The sequence below is a fragment of the Curcuma longa genome, chromosome 14 (genome assembly GCF_044706935.1).
Source record: "Curcuma longa cultivar G26 ecotype Majalengka, Jawa Barat chromosome 14, ITB_CL_G26_1.1, whole genome shotgun sequence".
In the NCBI taxonomy this organism is placed as follows: Eukaryota; Viridiplantae; Streptophyta; class Magnoliopsida; order Zingiberales; family Zingiberaceae; genus Curcuma; species Curcuma longa.
In genome coordinates this window covers 3772531-3795949 of record NC_133874.1, presented here as the reverse complement: position 1 = coordinate 3795949, position 23419 = coordinate 3772531, and the positions used below count along the sequence as shown (strand labels likewise).

General features: G+C 34.0%; 1 protein-coding gene across 1 annotated transcript; it reads left to right on the top strand.

Moving 5' to 3' along the window:
• Window positions 1–3657: 3657 nt before the first annotated feature.
• LOC141845168 (putative CoA ligase CCL12) lies at window positions 3658–23218 on the top strand. Its single transcript, XM_074733222.1, is given in 15 exon segments — window positions 3658–3953; window positions 10771–10900; window positions 11067–11326; window positions 11455–11656; window positions 12457–12497; window positions 13488–13616; window positions 16340–16416; window positions 16500–16720; window positions 16814–16908; window positions 16992–17191; window positions 17194–17207; window positions 17298–17423; window positions 22453–22551; window positions 22649–22858; window positions 22998–23218. Coding segments are annotated over 15 exon segments (2199 nt in total). The 5' UTR covers window positions 3658–3672; the 3' UTR covers window positions 23112–23218.
• The last annotated feature ends 201 nt before the right edge of the window (window positions 23219–23419 follow it).

The window sequence follows — 23419 nt, the reverse complement described above, 5'->3', positions numbered from 1 at the left end:
CCACCACTAGACATCTGGTTCTCATGGCTTGCCTAGTCTTCCGCCTGGTGCAGTTGATCTGCCAAGTCTCCCTATCTAGTCCTCCTGACTAGGACTTCCTTGCCTAGTCCTTCAGACCAGGTATTCTCACCCAATCCTCCAGATTAAGTTTGTCCAGCCTCTAGTCAAGACTTCCACTGCCTAGTCCTAGGTCTCCACTAGGATTTTCCTGTGCCTAGTCACAATTATGACTTTTCTATACTACTTGCACACTTAGATCAACTCATCATTAAACATCACACACTTAATTTGAATATTTTGTCATTATCAAAATTAAGGTTCGATCATCTAGTGCTCCCTGTACCAACAGTATATAAATACCTCTCCATGGAACAAAGAAAAGAAGGGTCTTTATTTTTTCTCCTCTTGCTTTTGTGTTGCTACCCATCAAGAGGAGGAGTCTGTGCTGCCTATAAGCTCTTCCCCCTCTCGTGCCACCTACAAGCCTTTCCTCCTCTTCTCTTCTTCCTTACTTGGATCGTCCTTGAAAGGAAGAACTCCTAGAGCCATAGTTTTCCTCCTTGGAGTTGTCAACCTCTCCTCTCATGTCATCTCCTTGATTTTGGCTAGTACCAAATGGAGAGGAACTTGTGGCTTGCAAAGATGTCTTGAAAATATCTAGGCATGGATATTAATAAAGGCAAGTCTTGTGTGATTTGCTAGGTGATTTCTTTTCATCTAACATTGTCAAAAAGGTATGACTTCTAAACAACTCTTTTTAATCTACGTTTATGTTTTGCATATGTATGATCTTATTTTTCGGGATGTGTAAAAACTTTTAAAAAATTTATTTCGCTTCATTGCATGTTTTTCGAAAATCTACATTCATATCTCATGAAAAAACTAACACTTATGGAGAAGATAACTCATATAAGCAACTCCTAGAGCTAGCTCACCTCATACTGCTAGTGCATGTGCCAAATTTATAATAAGCAAGTCATTGCTCTTTTTTTCAGATATGAGACTTCATTTGGAGAAAAGGTAAAGCCCATGGGGGATGTTGAGAATTTGGAACTACAATGGGAAGAACCTTACCGAGTCACTCAACGACTCAGTAATGAATCCTATTATTTGGATGATTCTGAAGAAAGAGAACTTGGCAGCTGACCTTGGAGTGTCACCCATCTTAGGCCCTATCGCACCTAGGTTATGGGGTTGGACGCTGGACCCATTACTGAGTCATTGAGTGACTCGGCATAAAGAATGACTCTCCTTTAGGCCAACCATCTTTAGCATGGATATACATCTTTCAACGCAAATACCTCAAGCCTCCCCAATAGTTTTCACTTTAGAGATAATATTGGCTCGACTAAGTAGTAAGTGCGAAGAAAAATTCAGGAAAAAACTACTGAAAACTTAACTAATCAGTTATCGATTGATTAATGTTAGCTACCAATCAATTGATATATTGCTCAATTGGTTGCCAACAATTAGCAATTAATTGATACTCCTTATGTGCCCTTTCTGGGACATGGCAAGAGATTGCCCACCATGGGCAATCGATTGCTACACAGTAGTCCCTGATCGATTTGAAAGACTACTATTCACGAGTTCATCCACCTCAATTGATTGTCGTTTCACAATAATTGATTGGTGAACACCAATCAAACCGACCGATCGATTTGGAAACCTTTCATGGACAACTCAATAAACAACAATCGATTAGTGTGAACCAATCCATCTACCCAATCGATTCCAACACCTTCTATATCCAACCCTAGGTTCATCAATCGATTGACTCCTCAATTAGTGTGAATCAATCAATCAGCTCAATTGATTCTGAGACCTTCTGTATTTGATCCTAGGTTTAACAATCGATTGACTTCTCATGGCAATCGATTAGTGTCAACCAATCGATCTATCAATCGATTTGGAACTTTACTGTCCAAACTCAGGTTCAGCAATTGATTGGTCCTCATGGTAATCGATTGATGATAACCAATCGATCAACCCAATCAATTTCAGACCCTACTGTTCGCAATTATGAGCTCAACAATTGATTAATCCTTATGACAATCGATTGGTGTCAACCAGTTGAACTGTTCAATCGATTCCAGACTATTATGGGCCCAATTTTATGCCCAACAATCAATTGGTGACTTTCACCAATCGATTGGTAGCTAGAACCTGATTTCTGAACGTGATTTTTCAACTCAAAATCACACCGTCAACGTGTTCTTTGCGGATAATATGAAAACTCGATCTATAGGTCAAATCCCAACCTATTCATGCTATATTCGATGGATATGCATCAATTTTGCTCATCCAAATGGAATCAAATGTGAAATCAATGTATATGTAATAAATCATCAAAAATAACTTTACGCCTTAAAGACAACGATAAAACAATCCTAAGCTTTGATACCAATTGTTAGAAACAATACGATACATCGAACTTAATCTATAATGTATCTAAAATAGGATCTTGCTTATCATCATTAAAAAGACAATACCATAATCGAATGCTAATGGCAAGTGAAGGCTAACCTGAATCTAATGCAAGACCCATTGATTCTTACTTGTCGTCGGAGTTCCTGCAAGCGCGGAATGATCTTCTTCAAAGATGGATGACAACCAAAGTTCTTCATCTCAATGGGGAAGAGAAATGAGGAAGATGAAGAAATCAAAATCAAAATCTCATTTAAGATATCCAAATCAAATTTGACCTCTTCTTTTTATATCAAGTCCATCTTACAAGGATCATCTACCATAAAAGTCCATAATCCATTAATATTAACGAATAAGATTATTAAATAATCCACATCCATTTATATAAATCTTCTTCATGCTATAAATATTAAATCATTTAATAAAATTTAATTTCTTAACAACAATTAATCATATATCAAGTGTAAGTCCACCCTATAAAATTTAAACCATCATGTGGATTTAATCCTTCACTAACAGATTGATGTAGACTTGGTAGTTCGCCAGGTCCTCCATGATTTATTAGTGTACATCTTGATGCGGAGTTACATTTAAGAAAGTACATATTTAAGTCTAATATTTTATTAAACATGAATAATTATTTATGATGTTTATTATATACATAAATTGAGAATAAATGCTATGCTGCGCGAGGAGGATATACGCGACCCGTGTGCGACATCTGCAACCCCCTGCTGCTGTCGCTGCTGCTGCCGTCGCTGCGCCATCCGGCCATCGCTGGTCGGACGGCGCATCGGACGGTGCGACGACGGTGGTCGGACGGCCGACGACGGCGGTTGTGGAATACTGTGCATTTTCACATTTGGACGATCAGATGGACTCGCGATCGCGTAATGGACAATGATCCCGTATCGCGCACGAACGCGTAGGAAATCGATGCGCAGCATAGCAAAATCATACATAAATATATTTATCGTTTAAAAAAATAAATCATGATTAAATGGGAAGAGTCCAAAGTATTGACTCACTGCTACTCAGTCCACTCATACAGGTCATTCGCTTTCACTTCATTCTCACTCACTCTCTCTCCCCACCTGCATCTACCCACCGCTTGACATCCTTCCCTTCTTCCACCCACATAAACCAACTACCCGTCCGGCCGTCCTGCTTTAAATATGATAAGGGTGCCGCCTCCTTGATCCTCCATTGAGCGAGGGGTTTCATTCACCGAGAGTCGCAACCGCGATGACGACGGTCAAGGGTAACGTATGGGAGATCGGCGTCGACGACATTGTGGCGGCCGGGCTACCGCCGGAGGAGGCGCGGCGCTTCCATGCGCGGCTTCGGGGGGCGGTTGGGAAGGAGCCCCGCATGGGGGCGGAGGCGGACGCCTGGAGGGCCGTGGTGGACAACGGTCTGCTGAGGCCCGATCACCCGCATCCTCTCCACCAGCTCATCTACTACTCCGTCTACTCCACCTGGGACAGGGCCCTCCGGGGCCCGCCTCCCTACTGGTTCCCCTCCTTGTAAGTCACTCTCTACGTAGTACCTCTCTCGCCTGTCTCTTTTGTGTCGATTAAAGAATAATTAATCGCACTTCACATTCTTTGTAAACTCCGTTTGTTTAGCTGCAACATGCAGAATAAATAAGAGATTGCAAACATTATATATACCTTTTGGCTTGTTGCTGATCTCGATCAACATTGAGTTATTAAAGTTTAACCTTTTATATTGTATGAAACGTGAGTCGTTACAATTTGATCAGTCTAATGCTTGCTGGGACTACTAAATGGAATGGCCCATGCCCATGAATGTTTTATCTGTAGATTTACCAAGACAATAGGTTCGTAGCAAGTATGAAACAGTTTAGGCCGCTGAAATTGCTAGTTTGTATCTTTTTGTACCTCGATGTGCTACTGGAATGCAACAGAACAAGGACTATATAATTCTCAAGCGCACTTATTCCTGGGTTTCTTTTTGTTTTTGAGAAAGAATTTTAGATGCTATTTAGATCTTTAAAAAAAGTTAAAAAGAATTTTATTAAGATAACAAAGTTGTATTTTTATAAAGAATTGAGAGCTCATTGCTAATTTCTGAAAGTTGTAGAATCCTTTCTGAAAGTTGTATTGAATCCTTTTAACAACCACTTGCCTAAATCTACTTTTTGTGGTAGCTATTGGATTGTTGGAGATACTAGAGGGGCGGCGAATAATCTTTGTTTGCACTTGTTTTTTGTTTCTACAAGATTAGTCATGCAGCAATGAAATGCAAAGTATTAGAAAAGAACAAAAAATACAAATCCAAACTCAAGACACAAGTGTTTAAAGTGGTTCGACAGTTCTTGGCTCCTACTCTACGTTATATGTTCTTTTAGCTGGATCACTCCTCTAATATACCACTAATTTTCTACTTCTCAGCCAACAATTGTAGGTGGGAAAATCTCTTACAATATCTTCTTATAAAGAATAGAACTGAACATAAGAAGATTACAACAAGAGAGCACTCACAAAGAACAAGAAATTTGAGCACAAGAATCTGATTGTACAAGCTCTTGCTCTTGTCTTCTCAAGCCTCCTCAAGCTCCTATATATAGCCTCAACCTTTATTTTCAAGTCTGTCTATGAATCAACCTATTTGTTTATAATTAGTTAACTACTCCGTGCCGTCTGCCAACTGGTTACTTGAATTTTCTAGCTAATGATCATATTAGTTTATTGATATTGATCATCAATTCATTGCTTAGTTCTTAGGTGTAGGTAGCTTGATCGTTTCAGCAAAATGTGGAATCCGTCACCCCAGCGGCCCCACACGGTCGATCCTACGATTATTTGTGAGGAGGTAAATCGGGTAGTTGCAGTTGACCACTACGGGGGAGGGCATTACCTCGGTTTCACCGAGATTCAACCCTTGTCCACTTCAGTAAGTTTGCCCTGCAATAACCAATTCAATCATGTCCCGAGGGCAAAAGGTAGCTTGATCATTGCCATATGAACTTATTAGTTTGACATGATCACTTGAATTCTTACCGTTGATCATCAGTCGACAGCTATGAGTATTTAGTTCACTAATTAAGCATCAACTGACTCACCAGTCGACTACCTACCGAACTAAGGATAATCCTATTCCTAAATTTATTCCCATTTGTTTCCGGTGTACATATACAATTAAAATCTTCCTCTCAGAGTTTACTTTCGTGTCAAGAGGCTCCATACCTTTGGGACTTTGTCTTTTTGCCTAACATTCTTTCTTCCAACTTGCTAGGATTTCATTGCCTAACATTCAATCTTCCTGGCCTATTGGGAGTCTCGACAATCCTTTTTGGCCTACTTGGACTTCCATTGTTGCACTGCAGCATATGTCAAGCTTTCCTACATTTGCACACTTGACACACATGTGAACTCAACAATTATTTTCTTAACTTAAATTTTTCCCAAACATCAAAAGCATATCACATGCTTAGGGCATAATTGCACCAAGAGTAGCACGCTTTCTTTCGCCATGTTCTCTAACAGACTAATGTCCCTATCTACCTCTTGCAATATTGAGACCTTTTCTCATCTTTGAATTAGTTTACATCTTGATTAATTTATTATTGTATAAAGAATTTTTGTAGATTACCCCAATTAGCTTGCAATATCTCATCTTTGCCCTCAACTTATTGGATAAGCATCGAGATCTATTGACACAACCCATTTGGGGCATGAACCTCACTTATAGGACATGAACTCGCCCATAAGAATAACTCTCACACAAAGAAGACAAATTGGATATTGTATTAATTTAAGAGGAAAAACTTAGGGGGCGTTTGGTTTGGAAATTTTTTTCTATTTTTCTATTTTTCAATTTTCATTTTCTATTTTCTGATCTAATTTTTAGAAAACAGAAAATGTGTTTGGTATAATATACTGTTTTCTATTTTCTAGAAAAGAAAATTAGAAAATGCATTTAGTTTGTTAATATAAAAAATTATAAATAAAATAGATTTTTTTAATAAAAATATCATCTTATCATGGAAAAGAAAAAATCATACAAGAAGGAGATCAACCATATTAGAAAGGGATCAAACCTGACCTTCTAATACAATATTACATAACTTCAATTGTAATGTAAAATCTAATTGAAATCAAATTAATTAATTCAATAAATTTTAATTTATATATTTATAAATTAAAAAATGATTTTAAATTTTAAAAAATAAATTTAATAAATTATATTTATTAATTTAATGAATTATTTTTTAAAATAATTATTTTAATGAATTATTTTATTAATATATATATAATTTTTTTTAAAATTTTAAAAAATAAAATTAATAAAGTATATTTATTAATTTAATGAATTAGTTTATTAAAATAATTATTTTTAATGAATTATTTTATTAAAATAAAATTATCAAATTATATTTATTATTTCAATAAATTATTTTATTAAAATAAGTATAAATTTATTTTAAATTTAAAAAAAATAAAATTAAAGAATTATATTTATTAATTTAATGAATAAAATAATTATTTTATTAATATATAAAAATTTATTTTAAATTTTAAAAAATAAAATTAAGGAATTATATTTATTAATTTAATGAATTATTTTAATAAAAATAATTATTTTATTAATATATATATATATTTATTTTAAATGTTAAAAAATATAATTAAAAAAATTATACTTACTAATTTAATGAATGAATTTATTAAAATAATTATTTTTAATGAATTATTTTTAAAAAATAAAATTATCAAATTATATTTATTAATTTAATGAATTATTTTATTAAAATACTTATGCAATGTGGAGGCGTGCGACACTGTAGCCGCCTTTTCCAATTTTCTATTTTTCAACTGTAGTTTTCATTCTCTATAGAAAATGATATTTTGTCATTTTCTGTTTTCTAGAAAATGACTTCTCATTTTCCAGAGAATGAGATTGGAAAAAACAAAGCAAACAACAATTTCTAGAAAATAAGAAAATGAAAACAGAAAATGACAAACCAAACGCCCCCTTAGAGACTCTAGAATTCTTTTATAAACTTGATTTGATGGCAATCATGGAAATAAATATTCTAAATAAGAAAAATATGTTAGACTTAATTGAGATTATAATTATTGCATGCATATTACCAAAATAAAAAATTCTATTTAATTCTGAATTACTAATTGACAAAAATCAAATTTAAAATTTCCTATGGCCATGCCAATCTCGAATATTTTCCAGGTTGTTGTATGCACCAATATTGAATTAATCTTCAATTTGTTTCCTTTTCTACACCGATTTACCTCCTTCACTATATTATTCTGCCCACTAAGAATAACTCGACTTCATCAAGTGGGGAGATGTAACTATCAATCAAGTCTCATGGTGTTGCTCATAGTTGTGAAGTGGTAGTTCCTCTTTAGCTCAATTGGTCTTGATTCTCTATTTGTTGAAGAAGCTCAGGGGACACATTAAGGCTTATGGATTTTTGGTCTATCAAACTTTGGTCAGTCAACTAAATTGGACAACTTTAGGCAACTAAAATTTGAATTTTAAGGTTAGATTTTTTACCATCTTTTCTATATACTCTTTGGAAATTCATTCTCTACAAGAGAACACTCACCCCCTATTTGAAAATAGCAATGTAGAAAAGCTTTAGACATTTGCAAAGGTCAAAATTATGTGATCTAGACTTTTCTTTTGATAAAAGCTCTTATTTGGTAAATTTAGTTTTATTCTTGTGTTGATTCTTATGTTAGGAGGAGACATAATTGATAATTTCATTGTGGTTTATTTATCATTTATATTTGGTGAGTTTTATTATACTTAAATCTAAATGATATACATTTGTCTTGTGGCTTGAGGTCTTATCCTCAGAACTTATATAGGTTTACTCCATTGCCTCGTGTCATGTAACATTTAATGATTTTTTGTTTTAAGAATTTTTATGCTAGAGTGACAAGGTTGTGGGGTTGGAAATTGCTATTTCGAACCACATTATATTGCTTATATTAGTGATACACTCTTTATTGTCTTATTTATATTATGTATATATTTTTATCTCCCTGATCTTGATATACACACATATTACTAATGATTGATTTAAATTTTGTTTCACAACCATTTATTCACCTCCTCGACTAGATTGTGTCATATGTTCTTACAGACTTGAGTAATCATTATTATAGAAAATATAGATGGTCGCATAGTTACTGAGTAATAATTATTATAAAATATGTCGATTTACCACTCTTCAACAATCATTATAATGTATACCTATGCATTCATTATCCTTAGAAATCCTATAAGGAATTTCATGAAAGCATTTACATGTTGGTGCAATCAAACCTTTAGTATTCATGTTCAACTTTGGTGCCTTGATTTATTGGGTAAAGGATTTAAGATTGGTTTACTTGTGTATTTATTTGTGTGTTAAATTGTGTGGAAACTTGATAGGATGCACATGAAGCTTAGAGAGCTTGTGAGTTGTGGCCCAATTAATTAGAGTTGTAGATGATAATTTGACACAGCTAGGTTGGTATGCTCAAAGGCTTAAAGGTTTGCTGGAGTTGGAAAAGGATGTATGAGGTATTCCATGAACTACAGGATGAGAAACATTGAATAGGATTGAAAAAACCCATGGATATGGACTTAGTGAGACTAAGTTAGTTGGCTCAAGGGATCGAGGTCTACGGAGATTAGAAAAGAATGGAATAAGGCATTTGAAGCACTGCATAATAAGGAGCATCAAGGTGGCAACATGGACGATAGTTGGAAGGAGGCAAACTATATAGGTAAGGAGTGAAGGATGACATTTGAAACAAGCCTAGGGCTTAGTGCATCCGTTGGACTTAAGACTTGATGGGAGATGACTTTGTTGATGAGAGTCAAGCTGCAAAGGTAAACTTTTAAGTGAGTTGTGAGAGTCGAGCGACTTGTATTTTAGGTTCATGGTAGCACTTGACTTAGGCGATGACACGACCATTAGATTAGTCAGATTCGACGATCCAGTCGATTGAAGGTGTTCCGACTTATGAACAAAATATTTCTATTCAAAGCTTGATTGGGTGGTCAACTGGACGAGTTGAGTCAGTTGGGCAGTTGAATGTTAATTAGACAAAGGAAAGTTGCAGCTGTTAGATTGCTTATACAATAAAATGGTTTAATTGACTCAAGTCAAGGTGACTTGACTAAAATAGTCATTAGCTGGCCAAGAAGTTGATTGATGCAGAGTGGAGTCAACTTGGCATACTGAAGACGAGGTGATCGCGAAAACAAGTAGTTGAGAATGGAGTTGATTGACTGGTTTGCTGAAGACAACTTGTAGGCTATAAATAGAGGACCAAGAAGAGCCCTTCAAGGTTGGTGAAGCTGAGCTAAATTCTAATATTCTTTTAGGTTTCTTGTGTCATTCGATAGCCCTAGATTTGTAGTTGTACTACTTCTCACTTGTATTTCCTCTTATCGTAAGACTGTTGGGAATGATCTGATAATGGGGATTCAAGAGTAATTCACCGAAGAGTCATAGGCTATGGAGTAACAATCGAGTGTTTCAACCCACGTAAATTGCTTTGGTAGCATTGACTTGTATAATCAGTTTGATTGACCTTGATAAAACTTTCATAAGAGCAAAGAAGCATATTTGCAGGTCAAGTGTTATTCATTCTCTTCTAGCCTTCTAGCTATTTGGCCATCATCCTACCAGTCCTAACATTACATTTATTATGACTTATACTTGGAAACAAACAACCTAAAAATGATGTCGATAACTCACTTGAATTCAAGGCCTCTTCTGTCAGGGAGCATAACACAATTAAGACTTCAAATTTTATTTTAAATTATCAAGTTAGTTTGTTATATATTTAGAAAGAGTATTTTTGACACATTGTTTTTTTTAGAAAAGAAAATTTGTTAGAATATTTTTTGGTTAGCTAAGTCATATTTTTACAAAGAATCAATCCTATTCTTATTCTTGGTCTATAAAAGGGGCTAAGATCTCTTCTAGCAAAATTGATGAAATAAGTTGTTCGAGCTTTTAATGGTGCAAAAGTGCTGCATTGTGAAATTTTCATGAGAATCCTTGATATATTAGTGAACTTTTCAGGATAATGTATATCAATCTTAGGAGGTTTTCTAATAGATTGTTTTGGCAGAATTTTAGTCTTTACTATTTTTATGCTTCTCCTTTTCTCTTGATTTTTACATAAGTATCTGAGTAAATCTGAAGTTCTGATTATACTGAATATATAGGAAACCAAGTTTACTCCTAATATGTAAAATAACCTTTCGAGGATTACATATTAGAAATATCATTGTGTAATTTAACATGCAGGTCCTATAACAAAGTCTTTTACTGATTGTTATTTGCAGGGCACAATCCAAGTACACAAATCTTGGAAAACTGATGGAACATCATGGTCCAAAAATTTTAGGTTCATCATATCATGACCCGCATACAAGCTTTGCCCTCTTCCAAAAGTTCTCAGTGCTCCATCCCGAGGTCATTTGTCTTTATAGAAATTTTAGAATCTGGCAATAGTACTATTCTATCATAATACTGAATGTAGTAAAATTAGAATAGAACTGTGGTTTGCAATATAGATTCATAGAACCTTTAACAGGTTTTTGATTATGTCCTATATGACTTAGTTTTCATGTTTGCTTAGGTGTACTGGTCAATTATGATTAAGGAGCTTTCAGTGGTATTCCAAAGCGCCCCAACATCTATTTTGGATACTTCAGACAATTCCAATGCTAGCGGGACGTGGTTTCCAGGTGCAGTACTAAATATTGCTGAATGTTGTATTCAACCAGTAGATTTCCAGAAAAAGACAGATGAAAGTGCAGCTATTCTCTGGAGGAATGAAGGTTTTGATGATTTCCCAATAAACTATTTGTCACTGAAGGACCTTCGCAATCAAGTCATGTATGATATATTGCCACAAATAACCTATCATTAAAAAAATTATCAAAAATCTACAATGTAGATAACGCTTTTAGTCATCATAACTGATGATAGTAATAAATCATGAATATACATTATTCAATTGTCAGGTCAGTTGCAAGTGCTCTGGAGAAAATATTTATGAAGGGAGATGCAATTGCCATAGATATGCCAATGACATGCACTGCAGTAATCATATACCTATCAATTGTCCTTGCTGGATGTATTGTTGTATCTATAGCTGACAGTTTCACATCAAATGAAATTGCAAAACGAATGGAGGTGGCAAAAGCCAGAGGAATATTTACTCAGGTGAGATCATCCTTAGATATACATCAAAAGGAAGGAAATATAATAGTTCTTAAGAGATCTATTTTCTATTCTAAATTTTGTGGCCTGGTCTTTGTGACAAGATTTGCTGCTATGTAATACATATAGGGCAGTGTCTTCATTTAGAGATATTCATTATCTTGTATTCTACAAATTCATATCCTCACTCGCATGATATTTACATATCTTAATTCATGTGAAATTCAATGATCAGCAGGCAAGAGAATATAGCTACTGTAGAAAATGAAGTCAAGATACTTCATAATGACATCTGCATTTTGTTTCACTACACTGAATTGAACAAATTTGCATACATGATCTTACTTTGCCAAATATTAAGTCATTTTTCAACAGAGCCCTTATTGGAGATTAACATCACAAGTTCCCATTAGCACTCGACACTAACCATGCCCATCAAAGGTACCATCTGATGTAGTTGGTACCAGTCAATTGTAGACTGTCATATCATGCTTTATATAAGTAAAATTTTGGCGGGCTGTCAAAGAATTTAGAAAATTTGACAAAAGGAATGATATGCTGGATCTACTATTGCAGAAACTCCTCAAATGTTATCTGTTCAGAATGAAAATTTCTTTACTTAAAATCAACCATGTTTATAAGAGCCAAAAGCGAGTATCATTCCTTTAACTGACATGTGTTGGTCTTTAAGGTTTAAATTTGTTCCCCACATCATAGCAAAGGTAGTTTTGATGATAAATGAAATAAATAATGTAGATTTGTCAGTTGCAGTTTTAGGTTTGTAATTAGTTTGCCAATTTCAGGACTTCATTCTTCGAGGAGAAAGAAAGTTGCCACTTTACAGGTGAGATTCATGAGTTTATTCAATCGTTAATTAAGCATTTGCCAAGATGCACATGTGATCATCTCAGCTTTTCAATCCTTTTTACAATATCAATTAATTGTTCTACATGTTTCAGACCATAGGTTGAACATCACATTCAGAAGCTGAGCATTTAGTGTTTGTTCCATCACAGCAATGATTACCCTATTGTTATTAGTTTATCTAATTTAAGAAAGAAAATATGCTTCAATATATATTCCTTGTTGGAGTAATTTTGGCTAAGTTGAATGTTACATGATACTTAAGTACATATCTATGTTATGGTATCATATAGTTGATGACAATGATACCAAAGATGGGAACACCTTGTCAGTCTCAAATTGTTTAACAAGTCTGGTCTCGTTTCATTTGGAGTTTTCAGTAGTGTCATTTGTTTCCCCCATGTTCTTGATGGCTATATTCTCTTTATATTTTTGTTATCTTTTTAGGGCAGACATCATAATGATTCATTGTATTGAAGTAGCAACTTACAGCTGTAAAAATTTTATTTTCATGTGATTCATCTCCCTCCTTATCTTTGTCATAATTTTTTCTACCAAAGAAATCCTAGAAAAATGATTGAATGGAAAACTCTTGCATTTAATCAATTTTTTTGTACTTATCCACTTATATGTGCCACTCTTAAATATTACTTTATACACTGACATGATTTCATTGCTTAAGTACATCTATAATAAAGAGTAATGGCAAAAATATTTGCTACCCATTATTTGAATAAATTGTTCTTAGTTGACAAGTCTGATGGGTAAAAAAATCTAAAATAAAATAGAGAAGATGATTTAGATAAATGCATGAATTTATAGGCTATAATATTGTAATATAATTTCATAGAAACCTTGCTACATTTGTTTTCTTTACTAGCCCTATGAAAACTTGTGGATCATGTTAAGCATTTGACCACATTGTAAAGTTATGGGTATTGAATTTATTATTTCCTCTTGTTTTGTTCAGTCGTGTTGCAAAGGGTACATCTTGTATTGCTATTGTTGTTCCTGCTCTTGGCGACGATGTGGGAGTTCAACTAAGAGATCATGATATGTCATGGAAAGATTTTCTTCTATCTGCTGCTTCATTTCCAAGGTATTCCATTAAAATTCTATATATTTGTGTTGTTGAATAACTTAATATATACAATCATCTTATTTTGAAATTTAATATACATGAAGGATTAAAGTATCATTCCATACTGAGCTTTAGTCTCTGAAGAAAACTATAGACTCAATCAAGGTTTAAAATTTCGAACTGTGTTGGAATTTTGATTTATAATCGAAATGATACGGTTTTGGTACCATATTGTGCCAATACGATTTCAGTACTTTTTAAAATATAAAATATATTAATTAAAAATATTTTTATTAGTATTTGATTGCTATAGATACTTTTTTAATAATTCATCTCTACTTTTATCCTTAAAGAGATTTTTTCCTTAGTCTATGTAATAATCCTTGGTCTTTGTTGTTTATTTTGCAAATGGATGAAGTAGGAAAAGAAACGGACGAAAGAGAGAAAGAAATTACCAAAGGAAAAATAATTAATTATAAAAAAAATTAAAAAAATGAAAGAGGAAACAAATTAACTGTCCTAAATTCTAAACTCTAAACCCTATAAATATTCTAAAATGATAAAATAAAATAAAAGAACCTATACCGAAAAGAAAATTTCTAAAAAAAGAAAAAAAACTCAGGCTCATGCCTCGCGGCTCCACCAGTGTCGATGCCAAAAGGGTATTGGTGTCGGTCCCATACCGAAATGATAAAAATCGTCCATTTTGGTCTACATGGATCGATACCCAAATCCTTAGTCTCAATGCCACGTTATGTTGATACTTGACTCACTTCAATGTATGCCGTGTTCATCTTAAATGAATTGATTATCTATATTCTTTTCCCACTTAGCTTGTTTACCTCCAAATATAAATTTATAGTAATTACAATGTCCATTAAATTAAGACTTCAGAGTAGAAAATTACAAAAATATAACTAGTATCTTTATTAGTGATTATTCATATATATCATATTGATATCAAAGTAAATGTTGTTTATTGGATGGGGACATAGGTTTATGCTAGTCTGATTAAATCCATAATCTTTTAGTACCACATTAAATACTATTTCTATAACATCCAGTATGTAAACTTGCTTTTCTACATATTCAAAAATATATCTCGATTCACTATTAAGAAATAGATTGGACTAGCATAATTGGAACTAGAAAACACGGAGGTACAGGATATGGATCATCTCAATTTCTTCGACTATAGCATTATTCCTTTTTATTGCTATTGGTGCTCCCATTGGTGGTTCATGCCTTCTCTCCTATTTTTTTATATTATTTTATTTTTTCCTTAATGACTAATATACAAAATCAAAAGATCAATCATCAAAAGAGCATGTGTCAAATAGTTGTAGACCATATTGGTCAAGAATATGGTTTGAAATCTCATACTGTGCCAAATGGCATGGTCAAAATATATTGTTCAAATAAATTGGTCTCATGTGATGCTATGTCAATCATGTGAATATTATGCTATGTTGACAATTGACACCCCTAAAGATGTGACAATAAAAGTCAAGATAAATTAAAATAATAATATTAACATTTTGTAGCTTGTGTCCATATAAGAAGGGGAGCCTTGATACAATGGTAAAGTAGCTGCTGTGACTTAGTAAGACTGCGGACAATAGATCCAATGTGGTTTGACTCTTCTCCGGGACTTATATTGGCGGGAGCTTTGTGCACTGGACTGTCCTTTTTTTTAGCTTGTGTCCATATAAAGATAATGTGAGTACCATTTCATATATATATATATATATATATATATATATATATATATATATATATATATATATATATATATATATATATATCCTCCTCTAATTCACCATTGACACTATAGGAACATTCATAGAATGCCAAAACAATATCATTCCATTTAAATACCAAAATTTCGGCATGAGTCGACATTTTGAACCTTGGTTGAGACAAATCCTATTTTGATTGGTACCACTAAAATTATGTTGGAATAGGTAGCACAATGACATTTATTGGTGCTGACATTGTGTTAGTATATGTCAGTGATCGAAATGATATGTTCCGATTTTGCCAACCAATACTAAATGATCATTGAAATCATGTGTGCGTGAAATTTTGTATATGCTACAAAATGTGTGTTCTTATAAGGTAAATGGATGAAGCTTAATGATCCCTTTGTTGACTATCTAAATTTAATTCAGACACATCACAAACAGTCTAGGTTTCTATCAGCTCAAGGTTTCCTTTGATTTTTGCCTTCAGTTAAACATTTTAGCGATAGCATAATATTTTTAATCTAGTTTTGGGTGCTGAAGATATTGGTCATACTCCATTGTTTTTGTTACCATTGCTCTAATCCTTTGTTTTTTCCCATTGCTCTGCTAATATTTCTATAGTTTGTGAATGTGCTATCTGTTGGATCTGCTATCACTGAATGATAATTTTTCTTGTCTTTCTTGTCTGGATTAACCAAGTACTCCAATCATGACTACTCATACCTCCAGTGTTAGTGCTATCTGCTAGTGCAATCTTTGAAAATATGTTATTGATGAATGGGAAGTTAATTGACACAACGGAGTAACTCACAAGGTTGATCATCTGTTGTGTCAAAGAGTTTCTCCGACTGCTAATGCATATGAGACAGAACCGGGAAGCTCATAATTTAAACACAAGCAAATTACTGATAACCAATATACTGAAGAATGCTTCTTCCAACATACATATAATTACAAGCACTCAATTTGTATTTGACAATTTTAGCTTTCTACCAGCATTCAATGTGACTATCTTCCAGTGTATCAATCAGGAGATAGAATAACCAATATATTATTTTCTTCAGGGACAACAGGTACTGCAGTGTTTTGATTCTAGATTAATCTTCAATAGCTTTTCACTTGATAGCTGATTGTTTAATTTAATATGTTCACACAGGAGAACCTAAAGCTATTCCTTGGACTCAGATATCCCCAATAAGATGTGCAGCTGATTCATGGGCCCATATAGATATTCGACCAGGAGATATTTGTTGCTGGCCGACAAATTTGGGGTGGGTAATGGGACCGATTTTACTTTATTCATGTTTCTTAAATGGAGCTACTATGGCTCTCTACCATGGATCTCCTCTTGGACGTGGTTTTGGAAAGTTTGTGCAGGTAATTTCTGCTACAAATTCAAAGCTTCCATTTTTTAAATAAATACACTAATTTATCCTTGAGCCATGGTTGATCAGTGAACATATTTCCTAGGATGCATCTGTGACAATGTTAGGAACAGTTCCCAGCCTAGTGAAATATTGGAAGAGCAGCAAATGCATGGAAGGTCTTGACTGGTCCAAGATCAGGTGCTTATTTAATGTTAGTGCTTATTCACTATAATCTCAAGTGATGAATAGCTGATACAATTTCTATGAATTCATGCTGGCAGGGTATTTGCTTCTACTGGTGAAGCATCTGATATCGATGATGACATATGGCTCTCTTCGCGCAACTTCTACAAACCAATTATTGAATGTTGCGGTGGAACTGAACTTGCATCTTCTTATATACAGTGCAGCTTGTTGCAGCCACAAGCTTTTGCTGCATTCAGCACTCCATCAATGTCAACAGGATTAGTCATTATTGACGAACGGGAATTCCTTATGTAAGTGCTTTTTTACTATAGAGATGGAATATTGGAAAATAATAGCATTTAAGATCATAAAGACTTGATATTTTGTGCCCAACATTACAGCCAGATGATCAACCTTGTGTTGGAGAAGTAGGCTTGATTCCGGTATATATGGGTGCAACTAATAGGTTGCTCAATGCTGATCACAAGAAGGTTTACTTTGATGGAATGCCAACATACAAAATGTCGGTAAGGAAGGATTTAATTCTCAGCCATATTTTCTAACTAAAGCATGCTTACTTTCTTATCTTGGTGTTAGGTATGCATTCAAGTTGTATAAATGATCACTAGTTCTTGATGAAGATCTTATAAGTCCTTCAGAATAAAGATCATCTGTTTCCTAACGTAGACACTAGGGGATTTCTCAAAATCAGCATTTAGCATTTACCAACACTAAGCAAATACTTAATTGGTATCATGCAGTAATTTCTAGACCTTGTTTCTAATGATTAATATTGTAAAAAATTAGTGTGACTACTCTCAAGCAAATTCAATTGAATTTTACTAATTTGACCGGTTACAGAGACATGGAAATCTCTATCTGTACATACTAACTTTTAACCCATGTAATGATGGATTAACTTTGCTAATTACTTTTTTTATTTAATCAAATACTAAAAATTAGTTTATGCATTTTAATAAAAACAATAAAAAATAATAGAGGGATAAGATTCGTATAGTCGCATGACTTCTTGATGATCATATAATAATCTTTTTCAAACTATAAAATTTGATTCAACAAAAAACACACCTAACTCACTAGTGAACCACACAAAAGAAGCTAAGAGAGATTAAGAGGGCTTGAGAGATTAGGAAGTAAAGAGAGCATAATATTCTTGAGGATAATTTACAAGTGAGGGGAATGGATCAATTTGATCCAATGGTATACATTATGCATCTAGAAAGATCCTACATAATATTTGGATATTTTCACGATGAGAAGATGCGAGATAAATATTGATAGTGATCTAAAGGAAGGACCTAGAAGAAAGACCACGAGCCAAGAGACCTAGAAAAGTGGGTCAAAGGGTGGATCAAGAACCTTTCTTGGGCTTAAAATTGGGTGGGTTTTAACATTCTCCCCCACCTAAACGTGCAACATCCTTGGTGCCTTCTCTTACATCTAACGCTTGATGTGCTCAGTGAATTGCCACAAGGCATCCTCTTGTTCCTAACTTGCCATAATGTGTGGTAGATTCTTCCACTTTATCAAGCATTTGATGTAATTTGTAACTTCTCTCCTTCGAATAATCTTTTTAGCAACAATGTACTCCACATCTTTATCAAAGAAGGTGACAACAGTTAGTGAAAGAGGTGACAACAGTTCACGATTGGATTTGTTTTTGCTTGGGTTATCCTTGTTTTCGTGATAAGGCTTGATGGAATATCTTACCCATGCATTTGATGACTAGGAAGGTCTTTATATCTTCTTCCAACTTATGCACTTTTTGCAAGGACTTAATTGTTAGGGTAAGAGTTTTACCACTTTACCACTACCATGTAGCCTTCCTTGAACTCTACATATCATGCTCTAGAGGTGTAATTCCCACATACTGGGAGATATCTCATTTGGTGACAATGATATAAAAGGGAATTGAGAGCCATGCAACATTTACTGACTTAGGTTAATTAGAAATTTCATAAACTATATATTCATTTTTTTACAAATACAATGAAAAATGTGCAAAAAATACAACAAAATAAGACCAAACCCAAAATCAATAGAAACCAACTTTAATCTCAAAAGTAAGCACAAATTTGCTAACTAGTTAAGTAGGAAAGATGTGCATGAATTTAATCTTGATTAAGAGGTCAACAAAATCAGGCTAGTCTAAAATTTATGCTATTACTTTGAATTCTTATTTTTTTCTTTACTATATACTATATATATATATATATATATAATTAACTATTATTTTTTATTTCCATTTTTATCAATATTTAGAATCACTATTATTCTATGAATTATCATCTTTCTTTTTTTTTATGAAAAGTGAATATAATTTTAATCATCATCATTTAGTCACAAATTATAAATCTATCACCAATAATATAGGTCTGATAAGTCAATCACTAATAGTCCACTAGAGTCAATGTTCTCAGAGTGTAATAATCTCATTCAACACATAGGTTGAGCATATGAGCTGAAATCTGCATCGGTCATACTCAACAATATGGTGCTCTTGCGCATATAAATATTGAGCCAACAACTCCTAGCTACCACATCCTTCTATGGGTGATCAGCTATTATGGTATAAGCTAGGCTCAAAGTTTTCAATTTTTAGAATTTCTTTTCTCCATTTAAATTTATTATTGTTTCTCTTTAAATCTTTACACTACAATTATTCTTCTTTGGATTCACACCTTATTGGTTAGTTTAAACAATTAACCTAAATCAACTTTTAAAATGAGTTGTGTTAATATACATGTAATCTATGGATATGAGGTATACAACATAAAGGATTAGGTGTCAACATCTAACTTAACAAAAATCATAAAAAGTAAAGCATTAAGATGGTATCAAATGAAGACTTATTTAGAATATCCATTTTAATTTTTAAAACAATCCCCTCCCATGTTAGCCCCATATAAAACCCATATAAAAAAATATTTATTCATTTAACCCCCAATAGTTTACTTTATTTTAAAATCTATTTCACTATTTTAATTATTATTTTAATCTCCTTTTTCAAAAATAGTTGTAGAAGCATATATGTAATTCATTTTATCTATTTATTCATGTATAAAATATATAGAGAAGTTAAAGGATAGATTTTAGCCACCTCTGTATACAACAAAAGCTCTAAGTGCTTGCAGATCAGCGTGCTGCACTTGAACTTGTATCTATAAATACAATATGAAAATAATTTAGAAAAATCAAACTAAATATTTAATAATGATAATAACATGAAAATCTAAAAATAATTTAAAATTCAAAGTCAATGGATGAAATCTTGATCTTGCTAGCTTGATATAATCCCCATTCCTACACAAAACCCCTACTATTATTAAAGAATAGTTTATTTTTCATCCTCAACTAAATATCCTAGCCTAAAACATAAATATATATAAATTTAAATATTTACCTTACAAATTTTCTTGATAGATGGAATATGATAGACCATTAATATCAAATTCTGAGGCATCAGTGTACCTCAAATTATTTAGTATGGTTAGACAATACCAACATTGGTTCCTCTATGATAGCTTTTGTCAACTCAAATGCTTGGTGACACCTTTCTCTCTATTACCACAAGTGATCCTTCTTCAGGAGATCGGTTAAGGTGTGACTCTAGTAGAAAATCCATTAAAGAAAGGCTGATAATAGTTTACCAACCCAAGGAATAATCTTAGCTCTGTCCTTGGTGGGTGGCTCCCAGTCTTGAATGATCTTTACCTTTGCTTGATCAATCATGAGCATTTCTTGACATACAATTTATTCTCCCATAGCACTTGAAAAAATTACTTGTGGTGTTGCACACGATCTTTAAGAGTTGTGCTACACACTAGCATGTGATCCAAGTAGACCATGAAGCAATGAGATAGGGATGAAAGAGCAATGAAAGAAAGGGATGAAAGAGCTTATTCATAAGGGTGCAAAGAATAGTTGGTTGATTTATAAGACCGAAAGACAACTAAGAGTTCAAAGGCACCTTACCCTTATTACACATGCTGTCTTGGGTTTATCCCTTGCTGTAACCAGCACTTAATAGTCTCCTAATTGCAAGTTTAGTTTGGAAAAGTATCAAGTATTCCCCAACTGTCAAAAAGTTCAGCTATCAAGGGGGTCAGGTAATTGTTCTTGATGGTATCTTGTTAAGTGCTCAATAGTAATGCACATGCAGAGAGATCCATCCTTCTGAAATAATACTAAGGCACCAAAGGGAGCTTTGGAGGGATGAATATAGCTTGAATCTAGCAAGTCTTGGACTTCTTTCCACAACTTAGCTAACTGAGAAGGTGCCATGGCCAGTGGCTTAAGTACATGGTTCCAGCTTAATTTGGTGATCTACCTTACTCCTTGGTGGAGGCTTCTTTGGAAGCTTTTGTAGCGTTACATCCATGGATGCTGCAAGTGCTACTTGTATGACCTTTGGAATTGGCTCCTTAGAGTTAGCAAGATCTTCTCCATCATTCAACTCCCAGATAGTGGCAAGCTGTCTCTAGCTCTCGTTTGAATTGTATGGATGATAGCGCCTTTGATTGGCAGCAAGCTTCGTTGAAACCACATACAACTTGTTTCCTACAAGTATGTTGGGGGAGTTAGCCACTAGTAGAGGAAATGTGGGCACTTAGTCGAAGAACTCCAATCCTAGCACGACTTGCAAGTCATCCATCAGCACCACTAAGAAATCTCTGACATGAGCAGTGACTACTCTTGCCATGCTCAGTCCAATATGACAACATGGAAATGGGCTAATAGGCCGTGCCTGATTTTGTAGGAGCAATTTGACAACGCGATCTATTACATCATGTGCACTTATTTCTCTCTGTTGTTTGGTAATTTTGTAATTTTAGGATTTTTTAAGAATTTGTTTGGGATCTCTTAATTTCATATATCAGTGTAGGTTTGGTCAGATAAGCTAAAATAGGATTTTACTTGATTTTTTTTCCAATCTCATACCTCCTTTTTAGTATATTTATTATTTGACAACATTTCATCTTCTTTAGTTGCCTCTGTTGTTCACCTCTGGTAATTGTTGCTGCTTCCTCCTGCACTGGGTTTTCTCTCCTAGCCTCCTTTATATTATTATTATTATTCTTTCATGACAAGTATAAAAGCACTCATCTTTAGATGATACCTTGACACTAAACTCATATTTGTCATGGTACTTTGATCATGTTGCCCTTGATGCTACACCAAGGCGGCAATCAGTATCTAGTGCTAATGTGTATTGAAAACCTTGCCTTTATTATTCCAGTCCATGTATTTTTATGTGTTGTCATTGTTACGTTGTGTAGTCGAGTAACTACTTCCATAGTCTTATACGCTTACTATACACTTACATGTAAAATTTCCATGTTTGTAGTAGTTTATCTAGATTCACCATCATCCCTATATGAAGTGCCTAGTTGAAACTTGAAAGTTAATTATTTCTCTGTACCTTGACTGAAGGAATGCAAATTAGATTATATTGATGAACTATAAATGCTAAATTTCACTAATTTGAATGTCGACCTGCCTCCTTTTTCTCTCTAATAAAACATTTGGATTCAGACGCTTCGACGACATGGGGATATAATCCAAAGAACTGTGGGTAATTATTACGTTGTGCTTGGCAGAGCCGATGATACCATGAATCTTGGGGGCATTAAGGTAACACAATGTCCCAACTTATTCTACAAACTTCACCTTCACCTACACTGGATATTTCAAGCCATGTGAATATGTTTGTTCGAACACTTGTGAATAGACAAGTTCAGTGGAGATAGAAAGCGTATGCAACAGAGCTGATGAAAATGTGTTGGAGACCGCAGCAGTGAGCATTCGATCCGGGACTGGAGGACCTGAACAGCTGGTTGTGTTGGCAGTTCTTAAAAATGGGTCGGCAAATTGTCATCCAAACTTTCTCAAGGCTAAATTCCAGAAAGCCATTCAGAACCACCTCAATCCTTTGTTCAAGGTTATCCCATCTATTGCTATCTTTTAGTTGTTTAGATTTTACCGAACGGCCATGTTAATCTTTTTCACTTTTTATGATAACGAAGAAATTTGATCAGTAATAATGTACAATTAAATGTTTCTGCCTCCAAACTGGACAGGTAAGCTTTGTAAAAGTTGTTCCTGAGTTTCCTCGGACTGCATCGAACAAATTGCTGAGAAGAGTGCTAAGAGATCAGCTCAAACAAGAGTATTTTACTTTCAGCAAACTATGAAATAATGAAATTTGAAGCAATGGCGCATATGATCAGGTACGTTCTCAATGCGAATCTAGTGAGTTATCACCCTACATTCACGGTGATCAGCCTGTAGGTCAATAAAAATTTACCTTCTTTTGTAGGATAAATCTGTTCTTTGCACTATGGTTTGTACTATCAATAAAAATTTACCTTCTTCAGGAGTTACAGAACGATACGGTACAAGGTTCCTAAGTTAAATGCTTACACCACTTAGTAAACTTTCAACTTGCATAAGGATCGTCACGATTTGCATGGGATGATCGTCACAATTAGCCTTGTTTGTG